The sequence below is a fragment of the Oncorhynchus nerka genome, linkage group LG9a (assembly GCF_034236695.1).
Source record: "Oncorhynchus nerka isolate Pitt River linkage group LG9a, Oner_Uvic_2.0, whole genome shotgun sequence".
Taxonomy (NCBI): Eukaryota; Metazoa; Chordata; class Actinopteri; order Salmoniformes; family Salmonidae; genus Oncorhynchus; species Oncorhynchus nerka.
In genome coordinates this window covers 53,576,821-53,596,001 of record NC_088404.1, presented here as the reverse complement: position 1 = coordinate 53,596,001, position 19,181 = coordinate 53,576,821, and the positions used below count along the sequence as shown (strand labels likewise).

The 19,181-nt window shown below is 43.4% G+C and overlaps 1 protein-coding gene across 1 annotated transcript; it reads right to left on the bottom strand.

The window, feature by feature from the left end:
- Positions 1-434: 434 nt before the first annotated feature.
- Positions 435-2,423, bottom strand: LOC115134526 (uncharacterized protein C11orf96 homolog). The gene has a single exon (XM_029668590.2). It carries the CDS (start codon positions 1,652-1,654, stop codon positions 1,325-1,327), a length of 330 nt encoding a protein of 109 aa, XP_029524450.1. The 5' UTR covers positions 1,655-2,423; the 3' UTR covers positions 435-1,324.
- Between the last annotated feature and the right edge of the window lie 16,758 nt (positions 2,424-19,181).

The following is a 19,181-nucleotide window of genomic DNA, read 5'->3' as shown; positions in this document are numbered from 1 at the left end:
TGACGCAAGCTGAACATGATTTAAGTGCGTCATGAAGCCAGTGAGCGTGAAGAAGAAGGTCAAGTTCCTCAGTTGAGTGTTTATATATGAACCAGACCAGAGGAGTTTGGAACGTGGCAGAAATATGTGCAGAGAGATGTGATTTAAGGATGTGCATTTGCGTGAAAAAAAAGCTGTGCACCTGTTGAAAGAGGCTGTATGCAGAACCTTTGATTCTGGGGCTGTTCCTGAGACAAAAGGGGTCCCCTAAATGGACAGAAATATATGCATATCCTATCCTATTCTCTCATGAGGTAACAGATTGATTCCTATTATATCATAATATGAACCATTCAGCTAACATTCAAACCAAAATGTTATGTAACTAATTAACAACTAACTTCTACATTGTATCTTCAAGTGTTCGCATGTGAGCAAAAGAGAAAACAGGTGGATATCGTTGCAAATATTTATTACACTTGAAGCAAACTAACAAATATGGATGTAAAACTATGTAAAAAAAAAAAGATATTCATCTTAGAAATCAAGTGTGACTTTAGAAGTCAAACGAGAACGACAAAATAATATTTGTAGATTTGCTGTTACAAACAAAATAAGAGAATAAATATTTTCACATCTGGAAAGGCTTTTTTTGTGAGTGGCATTCGCTAGCTGTGGAGCTTAACATAGATATAAGAGCAGTGCCAAAACATTGCAAAGTAACTCCTAACTTCAGTTAGCATTGAGTATCTTTCCATACACAGAGTTCAGTCAGTCAAATCTGAATGAGCTGTCTCTTTCAATCATGACTGCACTTGGAGAATCTGTTTGAAGCAGAATACAAAACAAGTACAACATAGAAAAACAACATTGTCCTTTCTTTTATATAAAAGGATGGAAACAAAGACATTCCACATTTAACACATTTCAAGTTCAAAGCCCCTCCTGGCCTGAAGTCCTCGCCAGTAGAAAAGGAATATATCTGAAGAAGAATATCTCTGAAGTGGTGTATTCAACACTGCATCATAGCTTATATTCTACACTTAGCTTCTCTAAGAGGTGTTAGCAATATAACCAGCCAGTGATATATATTACAGGGTAGCGTTCTTTACAAAAATGTGTCATGCATACCGTAGCCACATATATTGGTATGCTAATATATGTGTATGTGGAAACATATATTTTCAAGGAGAATGGCCTATATGCACAGGAGCAGCTTGGATATCAGTTCAGTTCAGTTTAGTTCATTGGGCCCCTGTGTGAAGCAGAAATGGAAGGGAAAGGGGCTTGTGCCAGTGCCAGGCAGGGTGCGTACACTTCTCCACTTCTCCTCAGGTCCTGCCCGTCAATGGGCAGAGTCAGAGTCACTAGAGTCCAGGCTTTGCTGTGTGGCCGTGGCCGTGGGCGTGCGTCGACCAGTCGTCGGACAGTAGAGCGCCTGCGTGCTCCGGCGAAGGTTCTCCAGGGACTGCAGGAAAGACCGGCGTGCCCTCTCCTCTTCCAGGGGCGAGGCGCCCTCCTCCTCCACCTCGGTGATCTCGGCGAAGGTGACGGGCTGGGTCTTGAAGCGGGCCTCGCGGGCCCGGCGGGGGCGGCTCTTGCCACGGGCGTGCCCCTTGGGGACGGGGAGCTGCTGGGGGAACTCCTCCATGGGCATCTGACGGACAGCAGCCATGTGTGGAACACTGGGTGTGAAAGCAGATGGAAAAAGCAGTTGTTTTGCTCCTTCGTATGCTATTGTCCCACAGTTCTCCCTCTCTCTCTCTCTCTCTGGTGCCTCCTCTATTGTCAGATGCTCTTTCTCAGGAAAGACGGTGAAGCAAAGTTCTCTTAACCATACCAAAATCTCCCAAAGTCCTGGATGATGAAACTCTGTCTGTACCAAAGAGCTGCTGTATCAGATGTCGGCCTCTTTTTTCCAATTCTCTAATCTTTGAGTCCTTGTCAGTACTGCAGTGCCTGTGCGAGCTGAGGTTGCTACATATGTCCACTCGTGCTGTAAGCTGTTCCTCCTCCTCCTCCTCCTCCTCCTTCTTGTTGTTGTTGTTGTTGTTGTTGTTGTTGTTGTTGTTTCTCTATGTCGCTGTATCTGCCTCAGTCAGCGAGTGCTACTGACACAGACAGCTCCGGCACTGGCTTTTATAGCGTCGTCTCACTACCCACTCAACTTTACTACTCCACCCCCTTCCCTCTCGGGCTCGGTCGTCACTAGTTAACACAGCCGCAATGCCGCCTATTTCTACAATTTCTCTTCTTAAAATCAGATTTTTAAACCTAACCTTAACCCTTACCTTAACCACTCTGCTAACCTTATGCCTAACTTTAACCTTAAATGAAGACCAAAAAGAAAATGTTTGTTTTCAATCATTTTTACGATAGAACACATTTGACTTTGTGGCTGTATTATCTAGTGGAAACCCTCGATATCTCTCTGTGCCAAAATCAAATCGCTCCTTCTCAGTCATCGTTCCAGCTTCCATAGCAGTTGCCCAGAGTCAGTCTCCCTAAATAGACAGAGATGAAGTGAGAGAGGAGTAAGAGAAAGAGGGGTGTGCCGTGTGGTCGAGAGCGAGAAAGAGAGAGAGAGGGATGGGATGGTGGAGAGTGGGCACGAATGAGAGTAAAGGGAAGACTGAAATAAACCAAAAGATTTAGAGGTTGAGGGTCCTAGAGGGGCATGAGCTGTTACTCTTCCAAATTGTTGGGGGAAACATGTAGCTAGTTACCTGTGCTTATATGTATGCTAACAAGCAAAGATAAACCGTGGCATTAAAAGGCAACTGTACTTCCTGATTTGGCCTCATTTTAGATTTGGTTCATTGAGAAATGCTAGCGGCCATGACTGAGTTGGTTTTGGGAAGTGTTTTGATGTGTGTGTGCGCAGGTGGGAAGAGTTACACAAATTATTTAGCCAATTAGGTTCAGCCGGCTGGTGTGTGACCGTGGCAAAATTGGTTTGATTTTGGACAGTCTATCTCCGGGTCTGGATTTACCACGCTTTGCGATTGGGTCGCGTTCAGCTGCACTCCAAATTGATGATTACATGTGGGCACGTGGGCAGGATTGAAACAAACCCAACCTTCATTTACGTTGTGATGCAGTCACGACCACAAAACTCAGTTTTGGACGAGACTGATAAACAAATGATAAATGATCCTATTTACACTTTTTGGGGGTCCATTTTGACTGTAGAATCAATGTTCCTGACTCCTATCAATGCCACTTAGGCTGTTTTCTAAATGGGAAGTTAAGATCATCAATAACTAGGCATCATTGTTTAGACTTTTCCTAGCTTTATGTAAAGTTTGGTGCACTCATTATGGATGGGTGAGCTGTATCTCTTTGCTGGACATAATGCATTCCAATGGGATATCATAGGGTCAATGTACAGGGCAGGTTTCATGTCACATTTCTTGATGTTAACACAATTTATAGAATCATATTGTGTATAATTTTTATCAACATGCATCAGTGAATGATTCTAGAATATTTTCAGTGTTTTAATGCAATATATTTGAAATCAAGCAATTCGCACAGCATTCTGCATATTTTACCAGCATTCTGGTAATATTTAGCTAAATACATATAATTGACATACGTGGGCCATCATTTTGATGTGTCCTCATTGTAACACACATTTTAAGCCATTATTGGTCTTATTACACCAATTATTTATTCAGCTATGGACATGCAAAATCATTGCAGTAACTCCACATTAAAGTGAATGGCGACCATCTTGAAAATATATAGCTAAAAAAACATTCTCAATGGGTCTACTTGTTCTGGGAAATGTAGTACAGTTATCATCTAGGGTACCATAAAGCACATCCCAACACTCAATATACCCCAAAATGCGTACATGTATTTCCTTTGACCCCCAAGGTGGGCCCATAGAGATGTCATTGCCATTTCAATTGTTTCATACCTTAATTTGTGTTGTATTATGAAGTTAATTACATATCAATTACCTTCATTTGAGAAGACTGTTCCCAGATAATAAAACATGTTTAATACCCTCAATCTTGTTGGCTCAACAAACCGCATAGGGTCATAACATATAATGCAGTGATAACCACATTCAGCTACCTCCGATGATGTTATCATACCAAAATATAACCCACAGAACATGGACCTCAATAAAAATAAACATGAGACCACCACTCCAAAGCGGACAAATATGTGAAATTTGGCCCTCCGACCCATGGATTAATAGGAACTGGCAGGGTCAGGGACGTCCCTAGGCCCTAGCTGGAAATGTGATTGTTGGCATGGCAACGCAGAGCCAAACACAAGGAGTCCACCAGGCAACCCCCAGCGCAGTACATACAGTTGAAGTTGGAAGTTTACATACACCTTCGCCAAATACATTTAAACTCAGTTTTTCAACATTCCTGACATTTAATCCAAGTAAATACTCCCTGTCTTAGGTCAGTTAAGATCACTTTATTTTAAGAATGTGAAATGTCAGAATAATAGTAGAGAGAGTTATTTATTTCAGCTTTTATTTCCTTCATCACATTCCCAGTGGGTCAGAAGTTTACATACACTCAATTAGTATTTGGTAGCATTGCCTTTAAATTGTTGAACTTGGGTCAAACGTTTCGGGTAGCCTTCCACAGTAAGTTTGGGGAATTTTGGCCCATTCCTCTGGCCAGAGCTGGTGTAACTGAGTCAGGTTTGTAGGCCTCCTTGCTCCCACACGCTTTTTCAGTTCTGCCCACACATTGTTTATAGGATTGAGGTCAGGGCTTTGTGATGGCCACTCCAATACCTTGACTTTGTTGTCCTTAAGCCTTTTTTCCACAACTTTGGAAGTATGCTTTGGGGTCATTATCCATTTTGAAGACCCATTTGCGACCAAGCTTTAACTTCCTATTTATTTTTCCTCTTCCTGGTTTTGGAGCAGTGGCTTCTTCCATGCTGAGCAGCCTTTCAGGTTATGTCAATATCGGACTCGTTTTACTGTGGATAAAGATACATTTGTACCTGTTTACTCCAGCATCTTCATAAGGTCCTTTGCTGTTGTTCTGGGATTGATTTGCACTTTTCGCACCAAAGTACGTTCATCTCTAGGAGACAGAATGCTTCTCCTTCCTGAGCGGTATGGCGGCTGCGTGGTCCCATGGTGTTTATACTTGCGTATTATTGTTTGTACAGATGAACGTGGTACCTTCAGGCGTTTGGAAATTGCTCCCAATGATGAACCAGACTTGTGGAGGTCTACAATTTCTTTTCTGAGGTATTTGCTGATTTCTTTTGATTTTCCCATGATGTCAAGCAAATAGACACTGAATTTGAAGGTAGGCCTTGAAATACATCCACAGGTACACCTCCAATTGACTCAAATTATGTCAATTAGCTGATCAGAAGCTTCTAAAGCCATGATAACATTTTCTGGAATTTTCCAAGCTGTTTAAAGGCACAGTCAACTTAGTGTATGTAAACTTCTGACCCACTGGAATTGTGATACAGTGAATTATAAGTGAAATAATCTGTCTGTAAACAATTGTTGGAAAAATTACTTGCGTCATGCACAAAGTAGATGTCCTAAATGACTTGCCAAAACTATAGTTTGTTAACAAGACATTTATGGAGTGGTTGAAAAACTAGTTTTAATGATTCCAACTTAAGTGATTGTAAACTTCCGACTTCAACTGTATTTGCATAGCTGTTGTCATCCCCTTCAGTATCGTCATCTTGACTGTAATGCATAGCGGTAATAACAAAAATGATCTAATGTGTCTGTGGATTCGATACTTGCTATCCAGGATCTTCGGGACGTCCCTAACCCATTGAAGTTTACATTTAAAATGATTAAGGTAAGAGTTAGGTAGGGGTTTATGGTTAGGAGTTAGGGTTAGTCTAGGGCATGGACGTCCCAACGATTCCAGATAGCAATAACCCTGTGGATTGAGGCACATCATCTCTGAGGCAAGTTTGTCAGTGCTGCAACGACATTGACCCTTATGGACAGTACATTTACGGCTTTGATGTCATCCTAGGGTTATGGCAATGACGGCAGGTTCTAAAATTGTTTCATCATGTACTGTATTCTTAGGATGAGACCTCAGGAGAATTGGAAGGAGACTAGGTTGCCGTATACCAATACCCTTCACTTAAACACACATCAGGGGTGTATGTCGATGTAAAGTCGTAAATAAACCCTACACCTCTCAGCTCTATTTTTGGTAACTCAGCAGTAAGGTCATTCCCTCAGGCCACCAGTTGCCATTCAAGTGATATCACACTCACATGACATTCTTGTTTGGCGGTAAAGACCATGTGTGTGCACTTGCGTTTGTGTGTGCATGTGTGTGTGTGGGTGCGCAAGTGTGTGTGTGTGTGCGCAAGTGTGTGCAACTGCATATGATTTACTACTTTTGTATCCACCCATGCTCCTAGACGAATGAGCAGTTTGCACAATGTTGGCCCAGAGACAGGCTCGTTGTTGGGAAAGACTGGAATGTGCCCTCTGTGGCACATTGTTTTTCCTATGATGATCTGGCACATGGGGCATGTCGATGAGGTTTTGTAACAGGGCTGTAAAAACAAGTAGAACGAACGAGAGGAGTCTCGGACTGCTCAATTCTATCTTGAACACAGTTCTGGTTGCGTACACTCGTAGACAGAAGGGTTCTTCGAATGTCACCATAGGAGAACCCTTTTTTGATTCCAGGTAGAACTCTTTTTGGTTTCATGTAGAACCCTCTGTGTAAAGGATTCTACCTGGAACCAAAAACGATTCTTCCAAGGGTTCTCCTATGGGGAGAGCTGAAGAACCCTTTTAGGTTTCTAGATAGCGCCTTCTTATCTAAGAGCGTAGCTATGAAACCTCATTAAAGACGACAAGGTCGTCGGGGCGGATGGAAAACAAATGTCTGTTTTTTAATTCAAGGGTGGGCTTGCCTTTCACTTTCCATTGGGTAGATTAAGTAATGCCAGATGGTTGGAGTACAGCGGTCTATGGGGGAGCAGTGTCACACGGCTCAATAGAGGCGATCCTCAGAGCGGAGGGACTGCAGAGAGGGAGAGGATTGTTTTTCACTCGTTATGTCACGCCAAGGCCGGAGGACAGAGGAGGCTTGTCAATCTGTCTGCGTGTCATAGTAATATGTAAGCTACTGTATACAAAAGAGGTCCTTGCTGTATGATAAAAATGTAATGAGCAAATGGTTGCGGAGACGTTAACCTAACGTTGTCAAACTCATGTCAAAAAAGGGAAAGGGCATGCTCAATTATACACTTCACAACGCATCAGTTATCTGCACAAAGATCCAACACTTCTACCCTGAGCCTGTCAAGGTTGTGCTGGTCTTTGAAATGAGCTCCAGACCAAAAGCACACACACACACATACATGTGCATGTGTTCAAACTACATAAACACACGGCTCCATGGCTCCTCACGGCTCCTCACCCTCTCTTCGTCCTCCTCCTCTCCTCTACTTTCCAACACTTCCGAGTAGAATGTATGACCCACTCTTCGATTTTTTAAATATTAAATGTAACCTTTATTTAAACTACCTACTTGCCCTCTGACATTTTCAACATGTCTGTAATACCAACATGTTTCAAGCATACCACCATAGCCTCTGTGCCCAAGAACACTAAGGCATCCTGCCTAAATGACTACAGACCTGTAGCACTCACGTCCGTAGCCATCAAGTGCTTTGAAAGGCTGGTAATGGCTCACATCAACACCATTATCCCAGAAACCCTAGACCCACTCCAATTTGCATACCGCCCAAACAGATCCACAGATGATGCAATCTCTATTGCACTCCACACTGCCCTTTGCACCTGTACAAAAGGAACACCTACGTGAGAATGCTATTCATTGACTACAGCTCAGCGTTCAAAACCATAGTACCCTCAAAGCTCATCACTAAGCTAAATATCCTGGGACTAAACACCTCCCTCCGCAACTGGATCCTGGACTTCCTGACAGGCCGGCCCCAGGTGGTGAGGGTAGGTAGCAACACATCTGCCACGCTGATCCTCAACACTGAAGTCCCTCAGGGGTGCGTGCTCAGTACCCTCCTGTACTCCCTGTTCACCCACGACTGCGTGGCCAGGTACGACTCCAACACCATCATTAAATTTGCAGATGACACAACAGCGGTAGGCCTGGTTACCGACAACGATGAGACAGCCTATAGGGAGGAGGTCACAGACCTGGCCAGGTGGTGCCAGAATAACAACTTATCCCTCAACGTAACCAAGACTAAGGAGATGATTGTGGACTAAAATAAAAGGAGGACCGAGCACGCCCCCATTCTCATCGACAGGGCTGTTTTTGAGCAGGTTGAGAGCTTCAAGTTCCTTGGTGTCCACATCACCAACAAACTAGAATGGTCCAAACACACCAAGACAGTCGTGAAGAGGGCACGACAAAGCCTATTCCTCCTCAGGAAACTAAAAAGATTTGGCATTGGTTCTCAGATCCTCAAAAGGTTCTACAGCTGCAAAATCGAGGACATCCTGACTGGTTGCATCACCGCCTGGTACGGAAACTGCTCAGCCTCCGACCGCAAGGCACTACAGAGGGTAGTGCGTATGGCCCAGTACATCACTTGGGGCTAAGCTGCCTGCCATCCAGGACCTCTATACCAGGCGATGTCAGAGGAAGGCCCTACCGCACGGCAAGCGGTACCGGAGCGCCAAGTCTAGGACCAAAAGGCTTCTCAATAGTTTTTACCCTCAAGCCATAAGACTCCTGAACAGGTAATCAAATGGCTACCCGGACTATTTGCATTGTGTGACCCCCCCAACAGCTTTTACGCTGCTGCTACTCTCGGTTGATCAAATATGCAGTCAGTTTAACTATACATTCATGTAAATACTACCTCAATTAGCCTGACTAACCGGTGCCCCCGCACATTGGCTACCCGGACTATCTGCATTGTGTCCCGCCACCCACCAACCCCTCTTTTACGCTACTGCTACTCTCGGTTTATCATATATGCATAGTCACTTTAACCATACCTACATGTACATACTACCTCAAATCAGCCCAACTAACCGGTGCCTGTATATAGCCTCGCTGCCGTATATAGCCTCTCTACCGTATATAGCCTCTCTACCGTATATAGCCTCTCTACCGTATATAGCCTCTCTATCGTATACAGCCTCGCTACTGTTATTTTTCACTGTTCAATTGTTCACCTTTTGATTTTACTTAACAATTGCATTGTTGGTTAGTAAGTAAGCATTTCACTGTATTTGGCACACGTGACAAATAAACTTTGATTTGATTTGTGCTGTTGTCTGTTCCATGTTGTGTTGCTACTGTGTTGCTGCCATGCTTTGTTGTTTTCTAAGGTCTCTCTTTCTGTAGTGTTGAGGTGTCTCTCTTGTCGTGATGCGTGTTTTGTCCTATATATTTTTTTTTATCCCAGCCCCCGTCCCTGCAGGAGGCCTTTTGGTAGGCCGTCATTGTAAATAAGAATTTGTTCTTAACTACAATTACTATTATTATTCAATTAATAAAAAATACATTTTGCAACTCCACAGAGAAATCCTATTAGATTGACGTATTCCCATTTTATCAAGAGGCAGTCTTTTAAGAGGATCAGACGCAAATCCATCACCACAGATGCCGGATCAAGAATAAATTGGCTGTAAGGTCACTTGAGTGCATCTAAGTATGTTATTAGAACGATATCTGAAGGTATTTGCCCCAGCGTGGGAATGTCTCCCCGGCACGGAGCCCTTATCTATAAATAATCTTGTGGATCGCTGTGTTTTCCAGGGTGAGTCTGATCTCTGAAGGAACTCTTACTCCATAGATGGGCTATATTTTCTTACCCCCTCTCCATCATCCCGCCCCTTTACATGCATTCTACATGGAGCTCACACGTCGTTTATATACACACACTCATAAGATCGAGGACACACGACCCCACACACAATGTATGTACTGTACACACACGCTCACATCTTGTGTACAAACACACTCCCTCTCTTTCTTTACTGTGGTGTTATACACACACAAATTCTCCCTCTCTCCTTCCCTTGCTCCCTTTCTTGGTGCCCTGACATTTGCAGGGTTACGATGGCGATGGATGCTGTCAATACCGTGTATACACACTTAAAAAGAAATGGTTCTTTAGTTCCACATAAGGGTTATTTGGCATGTAACCATAGCAGAAGCCTGTGGGGCAAAAAAGTATTTAGTCAGCCACCAATTGTGCAAGTTCTCCCACTTAAAAAGATGAGAGGCCTGTAATTGTCATCATAGGTACACTTCAACTATGACAGACAAAATAAGAAAAAGAAATCCAGAAAATCACATTGTAGGATTTTTAATGAATTTATTTGCAAATTATGGTGGAAAATAAGTATTTGGTCACCTAAAAACAAGCAAGATTTCTGGCTCTCACAGACCTGTAACTTCTTCTTTAAGAGGCTCCTCTGTCCTCCACTCATTACCTGTATTAATGGCACCTGTTTGAACTTATCAGTATAAAAAACACCTGTCCACAACCTCAAACAGTCACACTACAAACTCCACTATGGCCAAGACCAAAGAGCTGTCAAAGGACACCAGAAACAAAATTGTAGACCTGCACCAGGCTAGGAAGACTGAATCTGCAATAGGTGAGCAGCTTGGTTTGAAGAAATCAACCGTGGGAGCAATTATTAGGAAATGGAAGACATACAAGACCACTGATAATCTCCCTCGATCTGGGGCTCCACGCAAGATCTCACCCCGTGGTGTCAAAAATGATCACAAGAACGGTGAGCAAAAATCCCAGAACCACACGGGGGGACCTAGTGAATGACCTGCAGAGAGCTGGGACCAAAGTAACAAAGCCTACCATCAGTAACACACTACGCCGCCAGGGACTCAAATCCTGCAGTGCCAGATGTGTCCCCCTGCTTAAGCCAGTACATGTCCAGGCCCGTCTGAAGTTTGCTAGAGAGCATTTGGATGATCCAGAAGAAGATTGGGAGAATGTCATATGGTCAGATGAAACCAAAATATAACTTTTTGGTAAAAACTCAACTCGTCGTGTTTGGAGGACAAAGAATGCTGAGTTGCATCCAAAGAACACCATACCTACTGTGAAGCATGGGGGTGGAAACATCATGCTTTGGGGCTGTTTTTCTGCAAAGGGACCAGGACGACTGATCCGTGTAAAGGAAAGAATGAATGGGGCCATGTATCGTGAGATTTGGAGTGAAAACCTCCTTCCATCAGCAAGTGCATTGAAGATGAAACGTGGCTGGGGCTTTCAGCATGACAATGATCCCAAACACACCGCCCGGGCAACGAAGGAGTGGCTTCGTAATAAGCATTTCAAGGTCCTGGAGTGGCCTAGCCAGTCTCCAGATCTCAACCCCATAGAAAATCTTTGGAGGGAGTTGAAAGTCCGTGTTGCCCAGCAACAGCCCCAAAACATCACCGATCTAGGGGAGATCTGCATGGAGGAATGGGCCAAAATACCAGCAACAGTGTGTGAAAACCTTGAAGACTTACAGAAAACGTTTGACCTCAGTCATTGCCAACAAAGGGTATATAACAAAGTATTGAGAAACTTTTGTTATTGAAATAAATACTTATTTTCCACCATAATTTGCAAATAAATTCATTCAAAATCCTACAATGTGGTTTTCTGGATATTTTTTCCTCATTTTGTGTACCTATGATGAAAATTACAGGCCTCCCTCATCTTTTTAAGTGGGAGAACATGCACAATTGGTGCCTGACTAACTACTTTTTTTGCCCCACTGTATGTCGATACTCCATACAAAATCTGACATTTCCATCTACAATAGTCTTTTACAACATTAGCAATGTCTACACTGTATTTCTGATCAATTTTATGTTATTTTAATTAACAAAATTTTTTGCTTTTCTTTCAAAAACAAGGCAATTTCTTAGTGACCATACTGTATATGTCAGAGCGGCATTGGACTAAGATAGTGGCATAGTATAGAGTACAGTTTATACATATGAGATGAGTAATGCTAGATACGGAAACATTATTAAAGTGGCCTGTGATTCCTAATCTATGTCTATAGGCAGCCGCCTCGGATGTGCTAGTGATTGCTGTTTAACAGTCTGATGGCCTTGAGATAGAAGCTGTTTTTCAGTCTCTCGGTCCCAGCTTTGATGCACCTGTAAAGACCTCGCCTTCTGGATGATAGCAGGGTGAACAGGCAGTGGCTCGGGTGGTTGATGCCCTTGATGATCTTTTTGGCCTTCCTATGGCATCGGGTGCTGTAGGTGTCCAGGAGGGCGGGAAGTTTGTCCCCGGTAATACATTGGGAAGGCCACCCTCTGGAGAGCTTTGCGGGTGTGGGCGGTGCAGTTGCCGTACCAGGAGGTGATACAGACCGACAGGATGCTCTCAATTGTGCATCTTTAAACGTTTATGAGGGTTTTAGATGTTAAGCCAAATTTCTTGAGCCTCCTGAGGTTGATGAGGTGCTGTTGCGCCTTATTCACCACGCTGTCTATGTGGGTGGAGCATTTCAGTTTGTCAGTGATGTGTATGCCGAGGAACTTGAAGCTTTCCACCTTCTCCATTGCGGTCCCATCGATGTGAATAGGGGGGTGCTCCCTCTGCTGTTTCCTGAAGTCCACGACCACCACCTTAGTTTTGTTGATGTTGATTGAGAGGTTATTTTACTGGCATCACACTCCAAGAGCCCTCACCTCCTCCCTGTAGGCTGTCTCATCATTGTTGGTAATTAAGCCTACTACTGTTGTGTCGTCTGCAAACTTGATGATTGAGTTGGAAGCGTGCTTGTCCACGCAGTCATGGGTGAACAGGGAGTACAGGCAGGGGCTGAGCACGCACTCTTGTGGGGCCCCAGTGTTGAGGATCAGCGAAGAGGATGTGTTGTTTCCTACCTTCACCACCTGGGGGCGGCCCGTCAGGAAGTCCAGGACCCAGTTGAACAGGGGGGTGTTCAGACCCAGGGCCTCGAGCTAGATGATGAGCTTAGAGGGTACTATGGTGTTGAAGGCAGAGCTTTTGTCAATGAACAGGATTTTGAAGTAGGTATTCCTCCTGTCCAGATTGGATAGGGCAGTGTGATGGCGACTGCATCGTCTGTAGATCTATTGGGGCGGTATGCAAATAGAAGTTGGTCTAGGGTGTCAGGTAAGGTGGAAGTGACATGATTCTTAACTAACCTCTCAAAATTCGTGATGACAGAAGTGAGTGCTCTGGGGCGATATTCATTTAGTTCAGTTACCTTTGCTTTCTTGGGTACAGTAACAAAGGTGGACATCTTGAAGCAAGTGGGGACAGCAGACTGGGATAGGGAGATATTGAATATGTCCGTGCTCTGAGGATGCTGTTAGGGATGCCGTCTGGGCCGGCAGCCTTTCGAGGTTAACGCGCTTAAATGTCTTACTCACGTCGGCCACGGAGAACGAGAGCCCACAGTCCTTGGTGGCACTGTGTTATCCTCAAAGCGGGGAGAAGGTGTTTAGCTTGTCTGGGAGCAAGACGTCAGCTGATTCTCCACTTTGTAATCTGTGATTGTCTGTAGATCCTGCCACAAACATTTCGTACTGAGCCTTGAATTACGACTCCACTTTATTTCTGTACTGACGTTTTGCCTGTTTGATTGCCTTACGGAGAGAATAACTACACTGATTGTATTTGGCAATATTCCCAGTCACATTGCCATAGTTGAATGTGGTTTGTGCTTTCAGTTTTGTACGAATGCTGCCATTTATCCACAGTTTCTGGTTTGGGTAGGTAAGGGTCACACACACACGGTAGACAAAAGTCTCTGTCTGAACCTGTGTGTGTGTGTGTGTGTGTGTTTTATGTAGTTTGATGGAAAGGAGTCGTCTGTCTGAGAAATTGTGCCTATCGGTCACTTCGTTCACAGACAGCAGGCCTCTCAGCAAAACACAGCAGGAGCCTGGACGTCATGACCATGCATATTGCTCTCACACACACACACACATCTACACAATGTGTCCCAGTTTCCATCAGCCCATGAGTGTGTACTTTTTTTGAGTGCATTCTATACCCTGTCTCTTTTCACACATCAGAGGACATGGTAACTCCCTTGGGGGTGGTTTCCTGGACACAGATTAAATCTAATCCTGGACTAACAAGTATTTTCAATAGAGATTCTGTTTAGAGTTGACTTTTTAATCCAGGACTAGGCTTAATCTGTGTCCATGAAACTGCCCCTTAGGGTTAAAACTAAAATCTACTAAATCAACTGAACCCCAGACTTCTGGCCTAGCAACTTGTCAATAGATTTTTGCAAATCTTAAGGAACCTGAATCATAAAACACGGGACGAGATGTTAAACTGTCCATTTTGCCAATAGATGGAATGCACTCACATGAGATTTGCCGTGATGTTGACAGAGTGGCATGGGAGGTTTATTTCTTAGACTGGGGTAAGATGTCAATTTTGGGACACATCCTCAGTAGTGTGCCTTCGAATCAGTGGGTGTTTCGGCCTTTAATCACTAAACACCCTCATCAAAGGTGGCCAGCTAAAGGGTAATCAAGCCTTAGCTTGTGTCCCATGCCCAATTAAGATGTCCCACGGGACTATGCAAGGCAGGGGCGTCCTCTTCCCTGAGCCAGCCATACAGCTGACCGCATACCTCATATGCCCTCCTCAAGTTGGAGGGATCTGAATTGGGTTCTCAGGTGGGGGTGGGGGGTCATGAAGTTATAGCCCAGCAAGGGTCCTTCCGTTTGATCCAGATCCACTGGCTGCCTCTTTCAGCTGCTTGAGAAACTGCTCTGACGGTCTGCCGCAGAGCCTGTCCATGGATTCCAAGTTCTTTCAGCAACCTGATGATGGAAGAAGCCACGAATCCTCTGCATCCCACTTCAACTGGCCAGACCTTTGCATTCCAGCCACGCTGAGTTGCGTCTGCTGCCAACTCTGTGTAACGCAGTTTCTTACGCTCGTAGGCCTCTTCCACAGAGTTTTCCCACGGGACTGTGAGCTCTATGATGTACACAGCCTTTCGTGAAGGGGACCAGAGTACCATGTCTGGCCTAAGGTTGGTAGGAGCAATCTCAGGTGGAAAAATGAGTTGCTGGCCAATATCGACAAGCATCTTCCAGTCCCGGGCCATGGCTAGGTGTCCAGTTTCTGGCTTTGTAGGAGGATACTTGGGCTTTTTCTGTCCCTCCCGGATGAATGTTGTTGTTTTGACGGGATTGCTTGTAAGCAATATGGCGGGAACTCCAAGGCTATTGGAAACCTAAAATGAGCCATCATCATGTTGCGTAGGGAAGAAAGGGGCCAAGGGTCGTGTTCAGTAGACACAAAACGGGAACAAAACACTATGAAGCAAAGTGTGAGGCATAGGCTATCAGTAGGCCCACTTGTCCAAGGAAGGCTTGTTTTTGTTTTCCCATTGCAAAACATTTTGCTACAGTGTACCATGATGAACATTACCCTGGAATGCCTCTCCTCAGTGCTCTCAACAGTGTTGCATAGTTGATTGTCAAGGCAACGACAAGTTGGCTAAAGCACTAATATATATCAGTAAACAATAGCACTTTAGCATAATTCCTGTTTGACGCAAGCTTTCGAAGACCCTATCTTAGAAGCAAACATGAGTCTTATCACGTGAACTGTTTCTAATGAAAAGTAGGCCTTGTTTCTGGGTTCAGAGATTACCTTGTGAGGGACATTTCTGTCCGTGAAGACCAGTGATAGCACAATACACGTCACGGACTACTGTAATAGCATTAACAGTAAAGTCACTGGGCTGCCCACATTAAAAAATACTACAGTTTACTATAGAATTATATAGGAAACTGTAGTATACTATACTACACACTGTGGTATCCCTTGATCATGTGTAGTACTTACTATAGAATGTTGTAGTATACTGTAGAATTTATCTATAGTAAATATTACAGTTTTTAATGTGTATATACCCTGCCCATTCCCTTCCCCCATATCCCAATTTCTGCCACCCATAAGAGAGGAACCTACATGCTAAGAATAGACCATATTGTGTTCCCTACAAGTTACAGAAAAGAGCAGAAGCTCTGAACTATTCATTAAGACCCCAGTCCTACTTACCTACAGGTTATGTAGAATGTACTTGTATTGTATAAAGTATTTTAGTATTTCTCCAGTAGGTTTCATGAGGGAGAAAACGTCCACTTCTATGTCAAAGATAAAAAATAAAAATACTTTAGTAAATACTACAGTAATATCCCCAGAAACACAACAGTAAATACTACAGTATACTACAATCCGCAAAAACAATTACTATAGCATATGTTATGTTATTACAGTATTTATACTGTAGTTAACTGTAAATACTGCAGTATACTACAGTAAATACCAGAGTACTACAGTAACGTCCACAAAAACACTACAGTGACTACTACAGTATTTATAACATAGTACTCTATAGTATTTTTTCATGTGGGTGAGTCCAGACTATTTGGGAATCCAGTGGCTCCCGTGGCTAACACGCGATACCACAAGGACCCATTTCCGGCTTGTAATAACAGGTGTCGGGATCAGGGGCAAGCACACAGCGGCTAACGTAGTAATTATCCGCATGAAGTTTCTGTTCACATGCCAAAAAACCTTTCCAAGAGGAAACGTCGACAAGGAATAGATAAGGCTCAAAAAGCCAGGGAGATACTGGAAGGTAGGGTTTAAAAGTGCTCAAGAGATGAGAAATTGGATTTGTCCCGTTCGAACATAAACATGTCAACTATGTATATAAATGGAATATGTTCCAAAGAATTAAAAAAACATAAAAGTGATGCTAAAATAAATATGCTTCAATGTTTGAGCCTATATATATATTTACATATACTGTAAGGGGGTGCAGTACAATTTGCTGTAAGCCTATATACCTATTTATTTTAGCGTGTCAGTAGAGTATAATGGAAATGGAAACAGGAATGGAACGTTTTAGAGATATTACATTTCCTGTCTAGGAACTTTAAAGCCCTTATATAGGGGAGAGTGGGGGTAAGTCATGCCAAAGGGTTAGTTTAGCCACCTTGTTTCTAGGAAACCATACACAAAATGAATCATGTGACCAAATATGTAGGAAGAGGTCATGTCGGCTGTGACGCAATAAACCGCAATTGAATGTATTTTCAAATATATTTATTGTGCTATAGATTTCGTGACGCTTGTATCTAAACCAAAGTAGATTGTTTTTAGACTTTCATACATCAGCTTCAATATTAGGTCTTAAAAACCTAGCATGAACGTGCATCCTTGTAGCTGTGTGGGCTGATATAGTCAAAATGGTTGCTTTGGGATAAATTGTGCCAAGGTTCCATTTGGCTCAACATACCCCATACAAATTATGATTACATTTTTGTCAGTAATATGCATAGTATTTGAGCAGTTTGTCATGCATAAGAACTCAAGATCATGCATTTTTTAAACGTGTTTAATTCAGAATATACATTGTAGACGTGGAAAATCTTACCACCAAGGCGGCTCAACTTTTTGGGGGATACGCTATGTTTTAAATTCGGACAAATTTTGATTATTTCTAGGGATACACAACATCCGGAAATGTATGTAGATATCTTTGTTAGAAATTGTATTCTCAAACAAGAGCGGTATACAAGCGCTTTACCCACAAACACTATCCCTATCCATTTGTACACAAGAGTTCCACCTTCAACCTCTCTCTAGGAACAAATAGTCCCACCCCCGTGTGGGCTGGCCAGGGTTAGCTCCACACACACACAGACACACACATCCCTGCTCAACCAAGGGGCTTTAACCTGTTACACAACATCCCCGTGCTAGCCACCCACGCATGTACGTGCTTCACACAGAACAATTATTCTTCAAGGGATGTTCGTTGCAAAGTGAAGGTGCCAAGGTGGCGCCCACTGAACCCACAGTGTGACTCTCCAAATGTACTGGGTGTCTGTCTGACAGGAGAGCAAACAGAGTACTACCTCTCCTCCTTCTCTCCCCTCCAGGTCAGTCCCAGAGGAATAAAGGGGAGGAGGCACTGGGTAGTGATTGGGGTGCCACTGCCCATTAAGTGTTTGGGAACACATTATTACCTTCATTAAATGCGTCAACAAATCACTATGGGAGAATAACTCACGGGCGAGGGCCCAGGACGGGCAGTTTATACTAGAACTGAAACTAGTTTAAACTGAAAAGTCTTAAGTCTCTACACTGGCGGCAACAGTAGCCTAAGAAAGTGAAGCTTCGGATAAGTCACTGCCAATGTGGTTCACCAGTGTCAACACCTTGAAGTTTATCACCCTCATATCATGGTGTTTCTTTTTCTCCTCTCTTTCAAAGCATAAGCAACATATTTTTTCGAAGCAATGTGATGGATGCTAGCGTCTGCAGGACATTGCAGGATTTCACTTGTCCAGATCTTTTCTATCAGTGGCGGAGGAGGAGAGAAGACAAGGATAGGACGCCAGCTTAGATTATTGAGATGCACCCCTCCAACCAGAGCACAGGGTCTTGTTCAGTATGCACAAAACAAAAGAAAACGGGGTGAAATGAAGATAAGCTGGTTTTCATTTTCCATTGCAAAACAGGTGCCCTAATGAACATGAACATGGGGTGTATTCATTAGACATCCAAAGAAGAGAACTGACTGAAACGGGGTTGTTGAGACCTGATTTCATTTTCATTTTCTATCGCAGAATGCGTTAAAACATTGGGCCCTCATGAACATGGCCCTGGTCTAAAAACTCTGGCACAAGGAGAGCTTCTGTTTGCAATGATGCCGGCAATAGATATCGTACTAACACCTATTAATAAATACATCTTCTAATGACCGGAGCTGCTGTGGTATGACTGGATTACGTGCTTTGACATGTTGATGTAACCTAGTAGCCAGAGATTGAGGTAGTGTCTATATATAAACATATAGTAGTGCATCTGCATGGAGAGGTCCATTCAAAACCAAAATTCTCATCAGTCAACCGTAAAATTTCACACACTGTACAAGACTCAACGATATCCTAACAGCAGGCCTGTTCACTTCAAAACACATCATGAGACTGTTTGCTCTTGCTTGCTTTTTGGGCAAGAGGACACTGATATCTTGAACGTGGGACTGTATAAAAGAAAACGATATATGGACCGAATGCCCCTTTCAGTGTGTTGCAAAAAAGTACATGTATTACTGAGATTTAACAGCTTTCGTTAAATAAATTCAAACTTACGTCCATTTAATAACATACGTTTCTCTCTCCAACATTCAGGTGCGTGGTCAAAATGAG